At 41.4% G+C, this 20327-nt stretch overlaps 1 protein-coding gene across 1 annotated transcript in view; it reads left to right on the plus strand.

The window, feature by feature from the left end:
• zranb3 (zinc finger, RAN-binding domain containing 3) overlaps positions 1 to 5404 on the plus strand; it is a 77649-nt gene extending 72245 nt beyond the window's left edge. Inside the window, exons 20-22 of the mRNA XM_088013461.1 lie at positions 130 to 322; positions 3990 to 4121; positions 4777 to 5404. Of these exons, the coding sequence (XP_087869587.1) occupies positions 130 to 322; positions 3990 to 4121; positions 4777 to 4875 (424 nt within the window). The 3' untranslated portion in view covers positions 4876 to 5404. The remainder of the gene's footprint in view (positions 1 to 129; positions 323 to 3989; positions 4122 to 4776) is intronic.
• The last annotated feature ends 14923 nt before the right edge of the window (positions 5405 to 20327 follow it).

A 20327-nucleotide genomic window follows, 5' to 3' on the forward strand; every position in this document is an offset into this window, starting at 1 on the left:
ACCAGCGTTTACAGAAATTACAGTGAAAACAGATCAATGACGTGTTTCGATTTGGTTTCTCCTGCACGATCACAGCTACAGCAATGCTAGAGTTCCAGTCCAGACATTTCGGTGATGTTTTCCTTCCAGATGCCAGGAGGAATTCCAATTGCGGTCCAGCCAGACGTTCATGCGTTCCTGCGTCCTGGAGGCAGAGCAAGGCATTTGTCAACACTGTGGCCTCAAAGCTCATGAGCTGTTCCTGAAGGTCCGTGATGCACCAGCCTCCAAGCGGAAGGAGATACTGGAGAACACATGGCTGGCCCAGCTGCCACTTAAACAGGTCAGTAAGCTGAAACATTCAACAAAAATATTTCATCTTACGAAACCTGTTTCTGTTCATTAAAGAAAACACAGTTTACTTTTGTTCTGGGTAGCATGTTAGCTTAGCGCTGCTTTAGCAATGCTTAGGACGTATTTTAGCTTTATTTCATTTGAAATTTGGAGCCTGTGTGGACAAACGTGTTCAAAAAGGATTTATAGAAAAGTAGGTACGGTTTTTAAGTTCAACAAGGAATAAAACATTTTTTAAAATGGCTGCTACCGACCTGCCATGACGTTATTAATGCAGACAAAAGGTAAGTCCTGCAGTGCATTTTTTATGTACAAGCTAGCCTAATAGCAAGAGGTAGTAACACTTTTATGACATTCTTTGAAAATTTTATTTATTTAGAAACATTTGAACTGTTTTGATAGTATTAAAAACATGATTTCAAAAAAATAATCTTCCTTTAGCATGTTAGCATGCTAGCTGGACAGAAATATGTCATTGGGTTCGTTTTGTTTTCTGCTGTGAATTGTTCGGCAATTCACTAACTGTACATTTAACAAACAGTGATACAAGCCTGGTTTTCCTAAGAACCATCTGTCACAAAGGAGGGAGAAAAGTTCACATACATATTTAGTCTCGCTTGAGTGTGTTAGCATGTTAGCATGCTAGCAGTGTCAAGCTAAATCATGTTGGGGGGGGTTTAGGTGTTGTAGCTCCATAATTGTCAATCCTACCTGCAAATTGTTAAGCAGTAAAGTATTTGATTTGCTAAAATGTGATAACTGTTAATAAAAATCGAATCTATACTTGAGCAGGTTAATTATACCATCTTATTTTTCAGTGATAAATGCTAAGCAAAAATTTTACTGTATTTAACATTTAAGAAAATGTTTTTCTCAAACATCTCCATGCCTAACAGGAGACTTTAAATGTGAGCTATATTTATTTTCTTATAAAAAAAAAGGGGGGAGGCTTTTTTAAAATTTTTATTTTATTGGTGTTTGTGTGAGTTCAGAAACTGAATTCGCCTCCCATTCTGTCCATCCGTCCCACCTACGCAGATACACACACAAACACACAATAGTGCAGGTTGAGCTGCACTCCGAGGGGCCAGCTCCCAGTAAATGGATTGCTGGGCACATTGATTTATTTTTTTTTCTCCTAGTGCCAGGCCCCGACCAGTAAGCCTGTTTGATTTGGTTGGCTGTTATCCTGCAAAGCCAGCCCCCCACCACACACACACACGCACACACACACACACACAGATAGATACCCCACATCTTCCCAGTGCCGCCGGCATCAGCATCAGCGCCGATCGATGCTCTGAGCTTTAGAGGAAACAAACTCGGCCACATGATAAGACGCCGCAGTGGTGGAGAAGCCTTGAGATTATAGGCTCATTCTTTGGTTCATACCAGGGGTTCTGGTGTGTGTGTTTGTTCCCAGGTGTGTGTACATGTGTATGCATGTCTTTGGGGTCGCTCTTTCTTTTTTTTTTCTACTCTGAGAGTGTGTTTTCAGGATATGTTAAAGCCTTCAGGTGCATTTGAGCTAAGTCTTGGCGTGTTTGAAAGTGTGCAACAGCAGGGTCGGGTGCAGGAAGGTGCACGTTGTTGGCAAGATAGCAGGTTTAATTGACTAAAACGTGTGTGTGTGCGTGGGTGCGTGTGTGTGTGTGAGGTGAACTCTGCCCGTCTGAAAAGGCCTATTCTTTAAATCTGCTGGGATCAATTCCACCTCGCTGCCTTAATGTCGGCAGAGTACTTCTCAAAGCGGGAAAATAGATTTTTGCTGCTCAAAACGCCTCTTTTCCTCTGGTTCTCCGTCATCATCGTTTGTTTCTTTACTTGTTTTTATTTCTTCTATGTTTTCTATCCTAAAAATCAACATATTCTGGGCAGCAAGTGAACTACACAACCTAACACTTCAACATCTGAATGAATAAATCTGATATTTCTAAGTCATGTTAGACTTGTTGTGTTTTGTGATGCTTTTGGGTTTTTTTCTAGCGATTTATTCGTGAGGAAATAGTTTGGATGCAGCAGCAGAAACACTAGTAAACTTGGCAGTGAAATAATTGCAGCTGTGCTACCAATGCTAGCCCTTTGGTGGCCTTGAGATTTAATTCCTCTGGATGTTTCCAGAAGATTGAAGCGGACCAGTTTGGCCCACATAAACACACTATCTGCTATAAATGCCACTCGATTGCAAAAGGTAGCTGAAAGCTACCCCACTTCTTCACGACAAAGTTTCCTCAAAGTGTGTAAAAAAATAATCTTGCGTTGCTTTTTTTCCTGCTCTTCACCTTAATTAGCCATTCTCAACTGGCTTGAGCTCATGTGCGTCTGTTTCTTTCTGCTTTATGCCCCACGAGGGAGCAGAAAGGTGTTTCCTCCCTGGGATTAAATTTGCATCTGTAATGGAAGATGTGAAAATAGCACATCTCCAGAGTTTGTAAACGTCTCCCGAGTTAAATGATTAAGTAAGTTTTTCTTTTGTGTTTTAGACCACTGTCTTGCTAACTTGAAAAGTTAAAAAGAAGGGAGAAAGTTAAGTAATTTAAGGAGTTATGTATCTTACCACAGCGCAGAATTCCCGGCGGTATTTTTAACCTAATTTCTGCCTACTTCATCAGATGGACTTGCGAGTTCTCCATGATGAAGGTTCCCTACAGCTGCCCATTATATAGGTCACTCAGGTGATTTATATGGCTGTACCTGGGGCATCCGATGATGATGGATAATGCCGGGTTTGAAGTTAACTCTCAGTGATTCAGCGGAGATATTGTTTTAAGGAGCCGGTCTCACATCCTTGCATTTATGTCAACCTTTGAAGCGCTAATAAGGAGAAGTTTTTCTGCAATTTTCTCTTGTTATCTGTTCTTTTCTGTCTTATTGCATTGAGAAACGTTCCACAAACAAGCATCTCTGCAGTGCAGAGATTTGTTGAGTCATTTGTGAACAGTAGCTTGAAAGCGTATGCACACATTAGATTTTTTTCTCCCATTTTGGGGGATTTTCTATGATAAACCAACACAAAGTAAAGTTGTAAAGTAGAAGGGAAATTATGCATTTTTGGAGAGAAAAACAGCATCATGAAGACCAAGGAACACAGCAGTCAGTGGTGGAGTTGTAATGTAAAAAGATGCTAGCAATAACTTTAAAATGGTTAGAATGCAGACTCTGATGGCCTAGTCAAAGTTCAGTCCAAAATCCATTTCGAGTCTGAATATTAAGATTTGCCGATGCTCAAATTTATGTCTCACTTTTCGACTTTTATTTTTATAAATTTCACAAACTGTGCACTGTTTTTCTGCTTTTTCACCAGTAGGGCTGAAAATCGTATTAAGGTTTTCTTTTTGGTCGATATCAATAATTATTGATTAGTTTTTTTGAATCAGAGTACAAAGCATAGAATTATGTAGAATTTTATTCAATATCAGGACAGATAGTGATATTTATACATATAAATATCAGCTGCTTCTCAAGCATACATCCCCCAGAATGCTGTGCGGTTCTGGATCCGAGTTTAATGAAATTATTGAAAATTCTGCACCACTTTATGTTGATCTTTCTCACAAAATCTTGATGAAGCAGGTTAAAAAAACAGTGCAAATGGATGGTTTTGAGGAAAAATGTGGCGTTGCGCTCACACCGTCGCCTTCTGGTTGCGTCCGCAGCTCAACGAGATGATCCGCGCGCCGGTGGAGGGAGACTTTTGGCAGGTGGACCACATCCGGCCGGTGTACAGAGGAGGAGGACAGTGCTCCATGGACAACCTGCAGACGCTCTGCACCGCCTGCCACAAAGCCGTACGTTCACACGACGCATCAGCAGTGGCTTTTAAAGCCAGAGGGCCTTAAGGGGCAAAAGCAATTTGTTTGACATTTAAGGCTCTCAGTGGATAAAGCTCCCCTCAGAAGACGCTCTCATCGCTCATGTTGAGGATCACATACGGTGTCAGTAATGCAATCCGTGGTCAAACACATTGATCAAAAGTCACATTATCCCCCCTCAAAGCTATATACTCCCTATAATAGCGTCACATGATGTGGCCGCATGACACATTGATGGATAGCACTTGTTGAAGCGGGGCTGCCTCGCATTTTCCCTTCACTCAATTTTCCATAATCGCAGAAAATGTACTTCTCTCGAAGAGAGGCGACTCGACTGGTTTCAAAATAAAAACACGGCTTGCATTGTCGCCCGAAATGCGCTCCGCTTTCACGCCAGGAAGCGTTTTAGTCAGAGTGGGTGTCAGATTGGAAGGAGAGAGCCTCGCATGTAGACGACCATGAACTGATGTGGAGCACTGGGCCTCCTGATAAGGGGATCTTCTCCGCTGTTCATGCCAGCGCTGCAGACACTTCAATCTAAACATGCCCGAAATATTGATCCCCCCCATCCCGACTGCAGGTTTAAACTCTTACATCATGCTGCTTCTTTTTTCTCTCTCTCTCTCCACAGCGGACGGCTCAGCAAGCCAGAGAACGCAGCCAGATGAAGAAGAGCGCCGCTGCCTCCAAGGTTGCGTCAGACATCAGCAGGTTCTTCATCAGGAAATAAAACGCCTTCACAGTTGATTAAAGTAGGTTTAGGTTGGAAATTATTTTGATTTACAGTAACTGGTTGAGGATGTGTGAAGAAAAATCCCCTTGAGCTTTTTCACTTTTTACAAACTTCAGTCTATTTTATTAGGATTTTATGACAGACCAATGAAAAGCTTTGATTTATTGTTTATTCAGGTGAATTAGATTCAAGGGGTGAAATACGAGTTCATTATTAAAATTTACAACTTTTTTACTGCCAATACGATACCAATATTGCAGTATCGGTATTGTATTGTTAGATACCAATTATACTTTTGTTATTTCATAGTGTGAATTGTTGTTTCTATCAGAGAATTTACATCCAAGCCGATAAAATAAGATTCTTGTTTTTTTGCTGATATTACACTGATTTCCGATATCGACATTGGATCGGGATTCCTCTAAAAATTATGTCTCATTTTCCTTTGCACAATTTTTGCACTGTTTTCCGTTAGAGTGAATTGATATGGTTTAAAAATAAAATCTACGACTTTTTTCATACCAGATCCAATTTTCTTTTCTCTCTTTTTCTTTTCTAAAAAATAAGTTACAAATGACAGAAAATATATAAAAAAAGAGGCTTGTATGTAAGTCATTCCTTTTGTGATGGATTATTGGGGCCGGTCTATGAGAATTTTTATTTAATTACGAGAATATAGTCAGAATATTAGCAGAAAAAAGTCTTAAAATTGCGAGAATCTGATCTGAGCATCTCAGTTTGAAATAGACAATCATTTCTCAGTCCAGTACTGATAATGATTTGATGCTGATGCCTATTTGTAAAACTTTACAAAGTCTTCACAAGATGCTCAACATTCCTCTTTGTAATTTTTTATTTTTCATGTTGGAGTTCGCATAAAGTTACTACTTTATTCTCTTAATATTTCGTCCTTATTAAAAATCTTTTACTGGGCCTACCTAATATTTTATTGTAGAATTGGCCTGAATTCAAGGTCCAAATATATAGAAGCTGGAAAACAAGATGGCGGCCTTGGGTGGTGCAAAAAAAATATCCAGATTTTCCTAAAATCACATCTTCAAAAGCCGCCCAGCTCAAGTTTGTGTTGATCTTTCAAATAAAATCCCAACAAACTGCTGAAGGTTGACTGTAAAGTAACAAAATCGTACTTTAATACGGCACCGGCGTTCTGACATATCTGGATGAATCACTTCCCGATGACATCACCCCTCCGCTCCCCGTCTCCGCTAGCCCTCATTACATCAGAACATGCTCTGAAAGAGATTTATCTAACAGGTTAAAAAAGAAAAAAGAATGGTGACGACTTGCTTCAAATGCAAATTCAGCCAACTTCCCTCTCGTCCCCGAACCGTCACGAGCGCGTTGGGTTTGATTTATGACGACCCCCTTTTTCTCTTTCGCTCCAGGCTGAAGTGGAGCGCGTTGTTTAGAGATGCTTCTATTTTAAGATTTTGCAAACTTGGTAAAAAAGAAAAAAAAACACAATAAAGGTAAGAAAAAGTGAAAGCAGGTGAGATGAATTGAGGGGCTTGAGATGGAACGGTGCTGCAGAAAAACACAACCAGGTGTCCTGCTTGGTCCTCAACATGTGGACCTTTTGCAATTCTTCTTATGATGGATGGGAGAAATAAATAGCTCTATTCTTTTTCTCTCTTTTTTTTATTCTTGTCTTCCTTTATTCATCTGTAAATACTCTCAGCTGGGAGATCATTTCATCGCCTCAAGTCAGGAACATTATCCATGTCCACGCATCTACATCCTCTTCAGCTACGCTTGATGATCTGAGCAGAGGTAGAGCCGCGCGAGGCTATGTTTAGAGAGCGGGAGAGCCGAGTTACTATGGAAACAAGGCTTCAGGTTCAGCCATGTCGGGAATATTGAATCTGTTTTTCTCCTCGTATATGTGTGTGTGTGTGTGTGTGTGTATGAGAGTGTTACACAATGAGCCAGACATCAGAAAACTCCAATCAATATTAGCGGGCTCCTGCGAAAACGAGGCCGTCGCATTCCTCCTGACAGCGCGTCTGTCAGGCGTGTCAGAGTCCTAGCTCAGCACAATCCCGCCACCGCCTGGAAAACTTTAACGTTTCCCTCTGACAGCCCCAAACTTCACGCGTCGCGTCAAAACTCCCTCGGAAAAAAGCGTGCGTGTAGGTGTGTGCGTGCGCGTATTTCCCCTACGGCTGCTCCAGGTCTCCACTTAATAAGACCGTTGTTCCTCTCCTGTCCAAACCGACAAGCTTTGTGAGTAATGAACATCTCCCAGGCAGCCTTCCAACAACAGCAGGTTTCAGTGTCAGTCCCTGTCAGCAGCCAATGACTCTGATCTGCTGTTTTATTACATCCAAAAGGTGTGTGTGGCAGGACGGGGAAGTTGTGAGGAAAGTGTGGATAAAGAAATCGGTCTGGCAGAGGAGGGGAGGCGTATGTTTGTCAGAGGAAGCCCGTAATGAGGCGCCGGTCCGATGAAGTCGTCTCATGTTCCTCCCAGAAGGTCTGCTGGGTAAAGAGCAGCGCTTCGGTTTGCGTTTGGAAAAACACCCCAGAGGAGAAGCGCTTCCCCCGCAGGTGATCTCGGTAATAAAGACGGACTCAAACGCCAACGGAGGGCCGCAGAGGTTTCCATGTTTGCTCTCAAACACATTACTCCCTCTTGTTTTTTTTTTTCTTTAAATCAGGATGAGGCCAACACCCCAGCTCGCTTCTCCGAAATCAATATCTTTCGTCTCCGCGTTACAGTTGCAGAGACGTCCCCGCGGGTTTCGTAGCAACAGCACAGGCGATAAAAGTCACAAGGCTTAAATTAGCTGCGGATCTGGCGGAAATAAGCACATATAATTAGAAAGTCACAGTTGGTGACAAAAAGGAAACAGGAGAAAAGTTCTTTCTGGAAAAAAGTACCATCTTAAGAAAGTCAAGCTGAATGACTCATATGTGAAAATCACATAAATGATCATATGGATGTAAGAGTGGACCGTATGCAATAAACTTACAGGGTGGGATTGTCTTGATGCACAAATCTGGGAATGGAGACAGAAAGAAGAAGTTTGACTCTGAGGAATGGTCAAAAAAGATGCAAATAAGGCAAAGAAATCAAGTTTATATTCATTTAGAAACAACAATACTGATGCTTTAACTCAGTTCAGAAATCAATATTTGGTGGAATAACCAGGATGTTTTCAATGGGGTTCAGTGCAGGATTGTTGGGTAACTATTATTGTGTAAAATTATTACACAGCTAAATAAAATACACATTTTTCCCTCGAAGAGACTTTTGGTCATTTTTGACAAGTTAATCAACATTTTGACCCATTTTGCCTAAACAAGCATTAAAGTTTATCCAGGTTAGAGAAAGAAAATATGCCTAAAATGATGATCTGGTTGAAATACTCACTTGCCTAATAATTGTGCACATAGCGTGTAGTGAAGGTTTTTTTTGGTCCCATCATGGCATCAGAGAGAAAAAAAGAAATGCCTTTCCCCCCTCATAGATGCATCATTTCTCGAATGTAGGTCAGAAGACCCCAGGGGCCTTCATTGGGCCCCTACGGATCCCCCAGCAAATTAAGAAATAGATTAATAGGGCTGCAACTTAACTCCATAGGAAATTCCTCAATTACAGATACTACAAGAGATTTAGGAACGATTAATGTAAATGTAGGTTTTCTTCTCACACCGTCTCCTTGGAGATGACGAAAGCTGTCTTCTTCCGGAGTTTGGGACATGTTGTACCGCACCGCAAACTGTCCGGATTCCTTCATTACTCTTTCCTGATTTGCAATTCAGATAGCCGGCCGCTCTATTTGCCCTCATTCCAGCCGTAATCCATTTCAACCTTGCCTGCCCCTGTAATCTACTTTGGCCTTTTCAGCTAAAGGAAACGCTTCCACAAACCCAATCTAGTGTGACAGGTGTGATGGAGAACGGCCAATAAAAGCCGGCGCGGGGCGCCGCGTGAAGCCGCCGGCTCTCCAATCGGCGGCCGGGCCCCGCTGTGGTTTGGTTCCTGGCTGCCACGCTCTCCGCTGCGCTCCCTCTGCGCCGTTGACCCTCTGTGCCCTTGGGCGAGGGGAAAGGGAAAAGGACACTCAGGGGAGGCTGGACCCCGCCGCTCTTTTCGGGAACGGCATTGTCTCTGCAGAACCTAATTACAGTAAACAAATACACCTCTGCAGTGTGGCGTTCAAATAACATTCTGTTTTAAAAGGCTACACCCATAGTTATCTATTAATGAGTTAATATGACATTGATTGATTTTATTGATCATTTAATAAGCAGCCATTTTCTTAAAAACCTGAATTTTTTTCTTGCATCAAGAGCGTTGAACCTCTTCGACGAAGGGCTAAATGTGTCACAATATGCTAAATTAAAAATAAAAAAACATTATATTTTAGCATTATTTTGTGTCAGCTGTGTTAAAATGATTGTGGTTTCTCATATTATTATTAAACTTAGACATCATTAGAAAATATAATCAATTTGGTTGCTTAATCAAAAAATAAAAGATGAAAAGAATAAAATATGTGAAACAGAGAAGTTCACACCAAGAACTGTAACTCGCTGCGTTTCCAGTGACCAGATAATTATGTAATTTGAAATTCAGGAAATAAATTTGCTTAATGGAAACACGGCAAACATGCCAGGATGAGGCATTTTTTAAAATTGGTTAATTGCAATGGAGACACTTTCTTTAGCCTTTCATGAGTCACATGATCTACAACCGGATGTGACCATTGGTACAAACCATGAAGAAGAAGATAACAGGAAGTAGTAGGATGATGGCACTGCATGTTTTTTAATGACTTATCACATAAACAAACTTATTCAAGTGTAATTTTAATTGCATTTCTTATCCAAGTGCGAAATTGTAACATAAACACCACTACTGAGTATGAATGCAGACTTTATCGTCGTTTTAGGACATTAGAAATTAGTTTTGGTTGAAACGTTAACACTGTTGAGTGTTTGTATATCAAAGCAGAACCACATAAAGTGCATTTTTCATCCACATAAACTGTTTGGATCGTGTAACCTTCCTGCTGTGCTTTCATAGCGCCGCCATCTTTATTTCTGTATCTACCTTTGCTTAAAGATGAACTGCAGCTCCCTCTGCTGGTTGGTGACCAAACTACAACACTGAAAGAAGGTCTAAACATCAATCGATTGGAACTCATTTTAATTCAATAAACCATTTGTTATTTGATTAATTGTTTGCGTCCCTAACTGTACCAATAACACGAAAGAATCTGGGCTTAGGAAGAAACTCTTGGCTTTAGTCAACCACAGCTGATGAGATGCTTTTGTCTTTATTGTCATATTATCTCCTGGGATGGTGATGAGATGATTAATCATTTTCTTGCCGCATCCTCGCGTTTATAGCGCTCGCCCTGAGTTGGGGAAAACGGTATTATGGCCCAGGTAATTGGTGGAGGGCCATCACTCATAAGCAATTTAATTAATCTCATTAAAACACCCTCTCTGGCTGCGCAGCACTGTTTCTCGAGGACGGCCGCGACAGAAGGCGTTTTGACGAAATGGGCTTATCCATCCTGATGAGTGTCATATGCACAGATGATCTCCCAAGAGAGGCTGCGGCTGGAGAAAAGTTACACAGAAATCAATAGCAACAATTCCACGAAAACCTCTGCCTGCTATTTTCAAATGCCACTCGGCGTGGTTGGGAGGGGACGTGCAGCGGTGAAAGGATGCTTTCTCATTGCTCAGCTGGAGATGGCTTTTGTCGAGCCTAAATTCTATTTGTACAAGATGGCTCCCCGGTTGCCTCCCAAGATGCATGGCGTGGTGTGGATTAAGACCGAAAAAACGCAATCAATTCACCCAGCAGGAGATCTGGGGAAACAGATAAGATTCTCAGCGTAATTCATAAAGTCCCCAATCTGGCGAGGATTAATGTACGTCTTGGCTCCTGCTCTCTCTCATTTTGTATGTGTGGGGGTTAAACTGGCGCTTCATGCGGCCCATTACAATCAGGCTTTGTTTGGAAAGGCCCTCCGCCCCCGTGAGGTTAGGATATGACCACATTTTTCTACAAATGTTAGAGCAATTTAGGAATGATGTAATCTCATCTGTTTCATTAGCAGACAGTTTAGCTTTAGATCGGGCTGCGCCAGAACAAAAACAGTGACAAACTTAATGACATCACTCGTCTAGATACACATCTTGTCCAGTTTTATGATTGATCAATCAAGTGGAAGGAAAATTATGTAGTTCTCATGTATCTTTTACAAAAAAAATGTTGACTTTTCCTTTGATATCCCTAAATACAATCAAGTCCTACTAGAAACCTGCATCTGAAATATTTAGAATATCAAGAAAAAATATTTTTAAATGTCTTTTAAAAAAAAAACTAGAACATTGTGTAGAAGTCACAAAGGCTTATGAGCTTGAAGAGGTAGAAAGTTGAGTGGAAGAAAAAAGTGTGATAAGTATTGAGTGCATGGAAATGAACGTACTCTTCAGAAGTCTGACATTTCTGTTTAAAATATCTATTTTTATTAATCTTACACTTGATTCTGATTTTCTGATTCACTGAGTTTTTGCCTTTCATTGTTTGTAATCATCAAAATGAAATATTTCACTTTATGCAAGAAATCTATTAAATAGATTATTTTTCTGAAAGGACTGACAAACATTCTGAAACTTTTTCACAATTTTAAACTTTCTTTTAGATTCATTTGTAATCTCGGGATAAATCCTGCACTTGCTCATTTCTAGTCAGTTTATTTCTAGGCTGCAGTTTAATACAAGCCATGTAGGGGGCGCAAAAACACATCGAACGGTTTAGATTAAGCACATTCATGTAGAATATCCTAGACTTTAACCATTCTAAGACTTTTTAGTCGACATTCTCCAACTAATCAGATTGTGCTTGAGGGTTTTTGCAAAGACTTTTTTGTTGGTGTGTCACATAAAATCAGAATAAAAACTTTAATTTTATCGGTTAAACTGTGACAAAGCCTCATCCATAAAAAGCACCTAAAACACAGATAAAGTAATGAGCCGCGTTCGCTAAACATGCAGCTCCGTCTTTGAAATGTTATATGCAATCACATAAGTGTCCAGGGGACACTTGACATCAGAGGAAAAAGGCCACAGTGGGGCGACCCTATTACCGTTTCCCTCTTTCATGTGCGCCGTGTTCAGATGATTGAGGTTAAAAATGGAAAAGCTGAACAAAAACGCCCACCAACAAAGTTCCCTTTTCATGAGCCTTAAAAGACATCTTTTCATCTCTCATTTCATTTGGAGACCATTGATCAGACATCTTTCACAGATTGCTTCCAGACATCTATTCAGCCGCTCCGCTGCTGCTCAGCATGCCTCTATTTCATAGGTCTTAATGGCACAAGGTCTGACTGTTGTGCTTAGATTAAAACCTGAATCGCAATCACTTAAATCGCCCCGATAAGCACACGGAAAATGGTCTTTGTTGACATTCGTGAAAAGGAAATCAACATCATTGTATCGCCCGCAGAGCGGAGGGACACAATTTTGCAATTTTTGGGAGGAAACGGCGCGCCTCCTTTTGCCTCATTCAGTAAAATTAGGACATTTTTCTTCTTCAGCACACGAGCCAGAAAAAGGTCATGTCAGTCTTGTGACAAGAGTGACAGGTCTGGGGTATCATTACTGGGACTTGGAAGGTCTTTGTAAGCACCTTTGGTCACCTCAGGAGAATAGATCCCCATCGTGCTGCCGTCGGCCTAATGAGCACAGCCAGCCCCTAGTCTAATAAGCACAGGGCGATTGCTGCTGCCTTCCATCAGCCCTCTGCTCCGCTGGTACAACATCCCATAATAACTCGAACACATGGCTGCAAAGCGGTGAAACAACGGGGGATATCTTGTTTCGCGTCATTGCATCGGCTATAGACTCAGATTTGGGATTTGCAGAATGTCGTCCTCAGCGCAGCGGAAATCGTTGTGAATGGATTCTTTCAAGTTGTATGTTGATCCACATTCCTGCACTCAATAAGATCCTTTGACAGCTCATCTGGGCAGGCTGCATGAAATAAAGGAAGGCATTCTCCACTTGGATGGTATCAATAGGCAGCTGGATGGGTCCAGCTGGCGAAAATTGTTCGGATGATCTGTTCAAGCTGCCTTTTTTCCACTTTCTCCAGTCAAATAGTTTTAATTCTTGAAAATAACTTAAGAGCAGTCTTTGAATCATATATTCGTGTGTGAGTATAAACTCTGTAAAGCCAACTTCCATTTGTTTCCTGTCAGTATTGATTTGAAGCTCCAAATGATCCTGGATAAAAAAAAAGAGCAACAGGTTTGAAGCATTAAATGCTCTTTCATGTCGAGTTAGGAACAAATGTTATCGCGCATCAACACAACTCGCAAAAACACAGGTAGTGATCAGTGTGGGAAGTGATATAAGGTTGTTTTCAATTGATCTGCTGTCCATTCTGCAGCCAGTCTGCAGCAAATCTCATCTTAAAGCAATTAACTGGTGCAATTTGTGTCAAGATTCAGTTTACATTAAGTCCAATTCAACTGAAACAACATAAAGACATCAAACTCAGTTCATAATATCATGTCAATTTGGTGAATGTTTAATTTTAGCATTGTCGACTGTAGTTGTTGACTTTGCAGGAATCCTGAGCAAGCATGAGGTGACAGTGGAGAGGAACCACTCCCTTTAAGCAGAAATGAACAAGTCAACTGGCTTTGGTTTTAAAAACCAGAGCAGACTGAAAAACAGAAGCACAAAATCTAGAGATACCTTCAGCGGAAAAGGGAGACAAGTCATACACATTGATTACTGTCAGCCAGAAGTTCTTTCTAGAAGAGAGAATAATAACAAAAAAAGGGGTTAAAATGGGTAATGGTACTAAATGTGTGCTAAGGACTAGCTCAGGAAAGATAAATAGCATTAGCGAGTACTTTCACATCTGTCATTACCTTGATCCAGGTCGAGTGCAGAACCTCTAAGCTAGAAGCAAAGAAGGGTAAACATTTTAAAATGAGGAGCAGGAAAGAAAAACTGCTTAGCACCGACCCGCTTACTGAAACTAGCCACAGGGCAGAAACCATAAATATGTGCAAGGGTAAGCCAGGATCATGGGATAAAGGCAAAGCTGCTGGTTGCTATGTAGCCTTTAGCTTATGCAGAGCGTTTTGTGGAAGCTAACTCAGGATTGTGTCTGTTTTGGGCTGTTTTGTACCTGAGCGGCGCAAACCCCTTGGGGTCTATACATGTAGTCTGGTCAAAAAAATGTGAAGCCGTCTTTCTGTTATCTAAAGCTTGGACAGTGATACCAAATCTACAAAAGCAGGAATCAAGGTGTTGAAATAATACAGTTACCCAGAAAGTTCAATTGCACAGAAGTAGATGAATGTACAAAATTTGCTCCACACCAACGTGAGAGAGCTGAGGTCATACTCCAACGTGGCGCTGCTAACGATGTTCCTACAGATTGTTGAATCATCTCCGCGGGGTGTCTCATAACAGTTTACGTGTTTTTCAGTAAATTATTGGTGGACAGATTTGCTCTTAGGCTTTGCAACAATTGAACCGCCTTTAGACGCGATCCAAATCTGGGATTTGTGCCACTAGATGATTAACACCCTTTGATCATGATTCAAAAACTAAAAAGGCAAAAGGAAATAAATAGCTTGAGAACAAAAAAGTTTGAGGTAAGTTTTAAAAGGGCATTTAGCGCGTGTAGCTCGCGTCTGATGTGTTAGGTGTGATTTGTTTGGGTGGAAGTTGGAGAGTGGTTCGGCGTTTGGGTGTTTTCTTGGTGGAAAGAGAGGGGCCGTCTTTTTTTAACAGCAAACACATTCGATTCCACAGTTATGTTTAAACTTTCACTTTGAGCCAAACCTGTGAGTGTGATGTAAGCCCTTCCCTCGCTGTTACCTGAGTCAGGCTTGTTTATACACCAAGAAGCTTCTTATCCTCTTGACTGTTAAGACTACGCAAACATATGCATCACGCTATTGCCTAAAAACAGCTGAATGAAAAGCATGCAGTCTTTCATCAGTCTACCACCTCACTCAACACCGTTTATACCTGTGTCACAGTCAAATTGTGCTGAGAAGCACTCCCACATTTGGCTGTTTGAGTGGGTAGCATTTGGCCGCTGAGCCGCGGACATCTTCACACCCACCCTTCTTATCTTTTTCTCTGGATATGCAGTAATGCCAGTTACCGTGTGAGTGGGCTGGTGCGGAAAAAGGGGGAAAGTTGGCCGCAGCGGCATTCGCCATCGGCCCACACAGAATTATTCCATGTGATGATATAAATCTTATTTAATGATGTGATAGCGGGCAGGTTCTGCCAGCTGCGATGAAAGGAAACGAGGTGTCCGCCGCGTGCACCTGCAGAAGCGAAGACCTTTCAGGCAGTTGGATGTGTTCACGCACCCAGGAGGTCTATCTTCGCTAGAGAGGGTGAAAGCCATGTCCAGACTGTGCCTGTGTTTATAGCAGCCCAACACCATCCGATAATTTGACTTTTTGAACACATGGTTATCCTAGATTCTTATCTGCTGTATTAGTGAGCAGGCTACAACTCTGGAGGGAGAAAAAACAGGAGGTCTGGTTTTCACCGTCTGCAAGCGGCTGATGGCAGATGATCCATTTTGCCTGCTGATAAATTGTGATTAGGTGATTAGGAGTTTGGAGGATGAAACTTGGAGTTGGAGTTATTTTAGCACCAGTACGGCCATCACCCTTGGTTGATTAAATACCCATCTTGTCCCGTCCCTTGTCCTATTTTTAGCTTGGAAGCACTGAGACCTTGCAGATTTCTTCTGTTTTTAGCATTTTTCATCCTCTTCCTCAATCGGTCCTGGCCGGATTCATCTCCATTAGCATCACCGTCTTTTGGGAACACCTCAGAAGTGGTACAAGTCGGACCAGATTGGGTACTGCGAGCAAGTGATTTAATTGACAGCAGACTCTATTCGTTGATTGTCTTTTTTGATTTACATCAACAAAATCTCAACCACCATTTTCAGTCCACGACAAGACCATAGAAGTTAGTGAGAAGATGAGCTGCAAATCGATAACTCTGATCAAACCTTGAGGTCCAAACCTTTTTATGTTGATAAAAGATTTTGGAGAAAGTAGACATCCGAGTCACAGTCCTGTGAGGATACAAGATCTTGGTGAAAATTGATGTAATGCCAGATGGAAATATCTGGAAGTTTATCTTAGTAATGCCACAGCGAATGTGTCCCATAGTTTAAATGCAAAATGCAGTTTTTAAATGTTGATTTTATTAATTAAGGAGAGTTATCCTTATCCAAAGCGCAGCTGTACAGGCATCCCTAAACCATCACTTTTTTATATAGACGCTTCCAAGCCCTACCGCTTTTATTTGGATGATTACTTGCTTTCTTTTTCAAAAGTTCCTACCTTCAGATTCAACTTTTTGTTTGTTTAGTATTCCAATAAACGCCCGACACTCTTTAATTACTTCTACTTGCAAATGTATTCAGTTTCGCTTTTCTTTCTTTCGTGTATAAATTTGGATTTCTTTCCCCCTCAAGTCCATATCTCAGGGCTATTGTTTCCGATGAGCTGAGTCCGGGTGATTTCACACCAAGCGTAACTCGTGTAGGTAATGATGACGGCGGCGCTTTCAGTAACCACAACAGAAACATTCGCATAAAAACCCAGGATAGTGTCAACTAATTATGCTGCATTAGGATGTTGCACAGTAACTCCGCGCGAGCAGATCTACTTCATTAGTTGTTTATTTTTGCGTCGTGCGTTTTCTGCGGCTGCTTTATTGTGAAGCGAACAGAAAGCAAAGGTAATAAGAGGACATGAGCACAGTGGAGGAATTATCCTGCACCAGGTGCATCTTCTGGATATTTCTCTCAAGGCACACATGGAGGATTAGCTGCTTTACACCCACAGATGCACACACACACAAGCGTGAATCACTGCCTCTCACACATGCACACACAACTTCACCGTTCGAGATATGTTGATGGAAAATGACGGATGTTTCATAAGCAAAACAAGGTTTTTTTTTTCATTATCTCAGCGCCGATACTGTTAGATTTGACTCAGCGTTACCGCATTGTCATGCAAGTGCTATATTCAAGCTGTAGTTACACAACTCAATCACTCTTATTGCATCTTAAAACCCAAAAATATCAATAAAGCACCCCCACTGCTTCAGCGTACTGCTGCTGGAGGAAGGGAAAAAAAATGCCATGCTCTGTCAACCCAAATCCAGCTTTGGAAAGCTTCAACTCCCACCTCTCCAATTCAGCTTTCTCGACTCATCCTCCTCCTCACACTCCCACTCGCACTCATAATCCATAACGTTTTGTTTCGCTGCTACACCGATGACATCCAGCCGAATTTCCCACAGAAACCCGATGAGCCGAAAAGCTCCCTTTGCTCCCTTCGGTACAGGACGTTCTAGAACAAGAACCAGCGAGAACGGAGAAGGTTTTCCTCCGATTAAAACACAACATACGTTCTTTCACCTGATGTGATTAATGGCTAATTTTGTTTATTCATTGGCTTTAATCTTAGTGGATTTCTGCTTCTTTATCTTCAGTTTCAAGGGAAACAACTTATTGTCAGGTGACTTGGGGGTTGGGAGTGACGTTTCTGGGAATAATACAATCAGGTTTTTGTGTTTTCAAGCAAGTTATGCAAATGTCAGCAACTTAGGAACAGAAATTTTCTTTCTCCAGACTTTGATTTCAAAATAAAATTTACAATTCTTTCACTTCTGCTTTTATCACTGTCTTCCTTCCACTCAATGTTTTATTAAAATGCCTATATGCAGTATTCTGTTACCAGCCGGCTTGATTAGAAATAACCTTTTGTAGTTCATTGAGTACCTGTTAGGCAAACGTCACGTCAGCATTCTTCTGGTGTTGAGGCCACAGGAGGATGCACTTGGATCAGAAACTGGGGTAGCAGAGGGAATAATTAGAGTTAAATTGCAAAATAAATGTCCTGTTTTTAACCAGGAACAGCTGGCTAACACGAATGCCAACACTTGTGAAAAAAAGGATAGATGAGCTAAATTAAATAAAATCACACCAAGAAGATGGCGGCTAATTTATGCTCCTGCCAATCGCTGAATATAATTCCAATATCATGGTATAATATAATTACTCTATTTTTTTTTTTTTATTTTGTGTTTAAAGTTCACTTTCTGAACTGAATTACTAATATAAATTAAATTTTTGATTATATTTTTTTTTTACTGAGACGCAACTATCAGTATTTAGCTTAATTTGCTGGTTTGTTTTGATTTGGCTATAAAACTGTGGGTTGTAGCACCACCCTGTGGTGACTGACAGATATAGCAACAGGGTTTTTTGGGGGGTTTTTGTTTAGATTTTGTGGCGCCATCAATCTTTTTTTACGGTAATTTAATAGGAAGTGGGAAGACGGAAAATTGGGGAAGACGTGCAGCAATTATCGGATTCGTTTCCGTGTACAGGGCGCTAACGCTACATGACAGAAACTTCATATTTAAAAAAAACAAAACAGCTCCTGCTTAGAGAATTCAATTTACACAAATAATGAACCACACTGCAGCACAGCTAGCTCATACAGAAAGCTAGAAAAACAGCACCATATGATGCCGGTTGATTGTTGCTCAAAAAATAAAGCAAATTAATACTTTTCTTTTAAACTTGTGGTTGCTGTTGCACAGACCGTTATTACAGATTGTACATCTTTTATTGTTACTTTAATTTTAAAAATGAGTAAAAATGAGTCACTTGTTTACTAACTAAGAAAGTTGCAAGTTCATTTGATTTCCATAACAAAGCTAGTCAAAGAAACCTCTTTTGCGTTTGTGTTTCAGGTGTGTAACAAAACAAACAAATCCATGTATAGATTATTCCCACTAAAATGATGAATAAATCTTTCCGCCGTGATGACAAAAGCCACAGTCGGGTATAAACCGAACCATTAGGAGGAAAATAATTATTAGGGGAGGTATTTTCCTGGTGTTGTGATTGCAGGGTCATTATGCTCTCCCTAATGAAACAAACCAGCGGAGAGCCTCCATCTCGACTGTAGCCGTTATCATCACCCTTCAGAGAATGTAAAAAAGAAAACACTTCAGCAGCAGGCTAATTAAAACCAGAGAGGTCTGGATGAGGAGGCCAAACAGCCCACACAGGTGGCGCGCACATCAATGTGTGTGTGTAAGGCACTGCCCTGCATCATGTTTATGCATGGTCCGCGTGAGAGTGGGTGTGTGTGAGGAAGCAATTCATGCTTTTTCTTCTGTTGTTATTACGAGTGGGAGTGTGTGAGAAGGAGGATGCGGAGTTCTCCGTTCGTTTTAATGGCGGCTGCCGTCTTCCTCGTCTCCACCGCTGTCGGGAAGGACCCAGCTTTTATCTGACAGGACCCCGCTCAAATAGGCCATTGGTGCTCCATAATTAGTTCAAATGTCGAAGTTGGTGAATAATTGATGATCGGGGACGAGCGGGGAGGAAGACATTTCACATCAACAGTTTTTTTTTCTCTCTTTTTTTTAAAGGACAGCTGGTGCTGTGCGGTTCCCACCGCAGACATGAATCTCTGGTGTTGAGGCCACAAGAGGATGCACTCGGAGCGGAAACTGGGGTAGTAAAGGGAATAATTACAGAGCTAAACTGCGAAATAAATGTCTTGTTTTCACCGGGAACAGGCGGCCGAAGGGAATACAGACGCTTGTGAAAAACAGATACCTGAGCAAAAATAAAGCCAACCACACCAAGAAGACAGAGGCTAATTTATGCTGCTGCCAATCACTGAATATAATTGCAATAGCATGGTATAATAGCAGCTCAGGACTAGTCATTTTCCCCCTCCGGCTCTATCTCAGGTGCTTGGAGAGGTTTCCATCAGCTCCTGATTTTTCAAGAGAGACCTCTCAGACAGAAATGACAATGGACTTTCAATGACTTATAATTATGCCACTTTCCTGCACAATTTCCTGCCCGTCATTTGCATTAAGACTCATGCGGGTGAAAGTGAGCCACACGCTGCTCTGCTAAAGGCCCTCGGATCGGCCCCATGCCTCAAATTACCAGGTGCTCTAGCGCTTCTTGGAACGTCTCTGCTCCCCCCGCCGCTGTCCTAAAGTTATCCGACTCTGTTAATTGGATGGATGACGTCCAGAACGTGTGACCGCGTGAGGATCGCAGAGAGGCAGGCGCCTCGGATTCGTGCCACGGAAACCGGCGTTCGCCGTTTCCTCTCTCCAAGGTTATTCAACATTGCATCTTGTGTTCTCCAAAAACTAAAATCCTTTAAAAAAATAAATAAAAAGTGATGCTGAACGTGTTGGTGATCCGTGTTGGATCCGGGGCCAAATGTAATACTGCCATCTAGTGGACGTGATGGGAAAAAGACTGCTTATTAACAGTAGGGGAAGAAAATAATTTGAGTTCATGTTTAGATATAAAAATCTGAATTGTCTAGCGTGTGTTTGTA

Source organism: Poecilia mexicana, unplaced genomic scaffold (genome assembly GCF_051168715.1).
Source record: "Poecilia mexicana isolate PSO_F unplaced genomic scaffold, ASM5116871v1 scaffold_2, whole genome shotgun sequence".
NCBI lineage: Eukaryota > Metazoa > Chordata > Actinopteri > Cyprinodontiformes > Poeciliidae > Poecilia > Poecilia mexicana.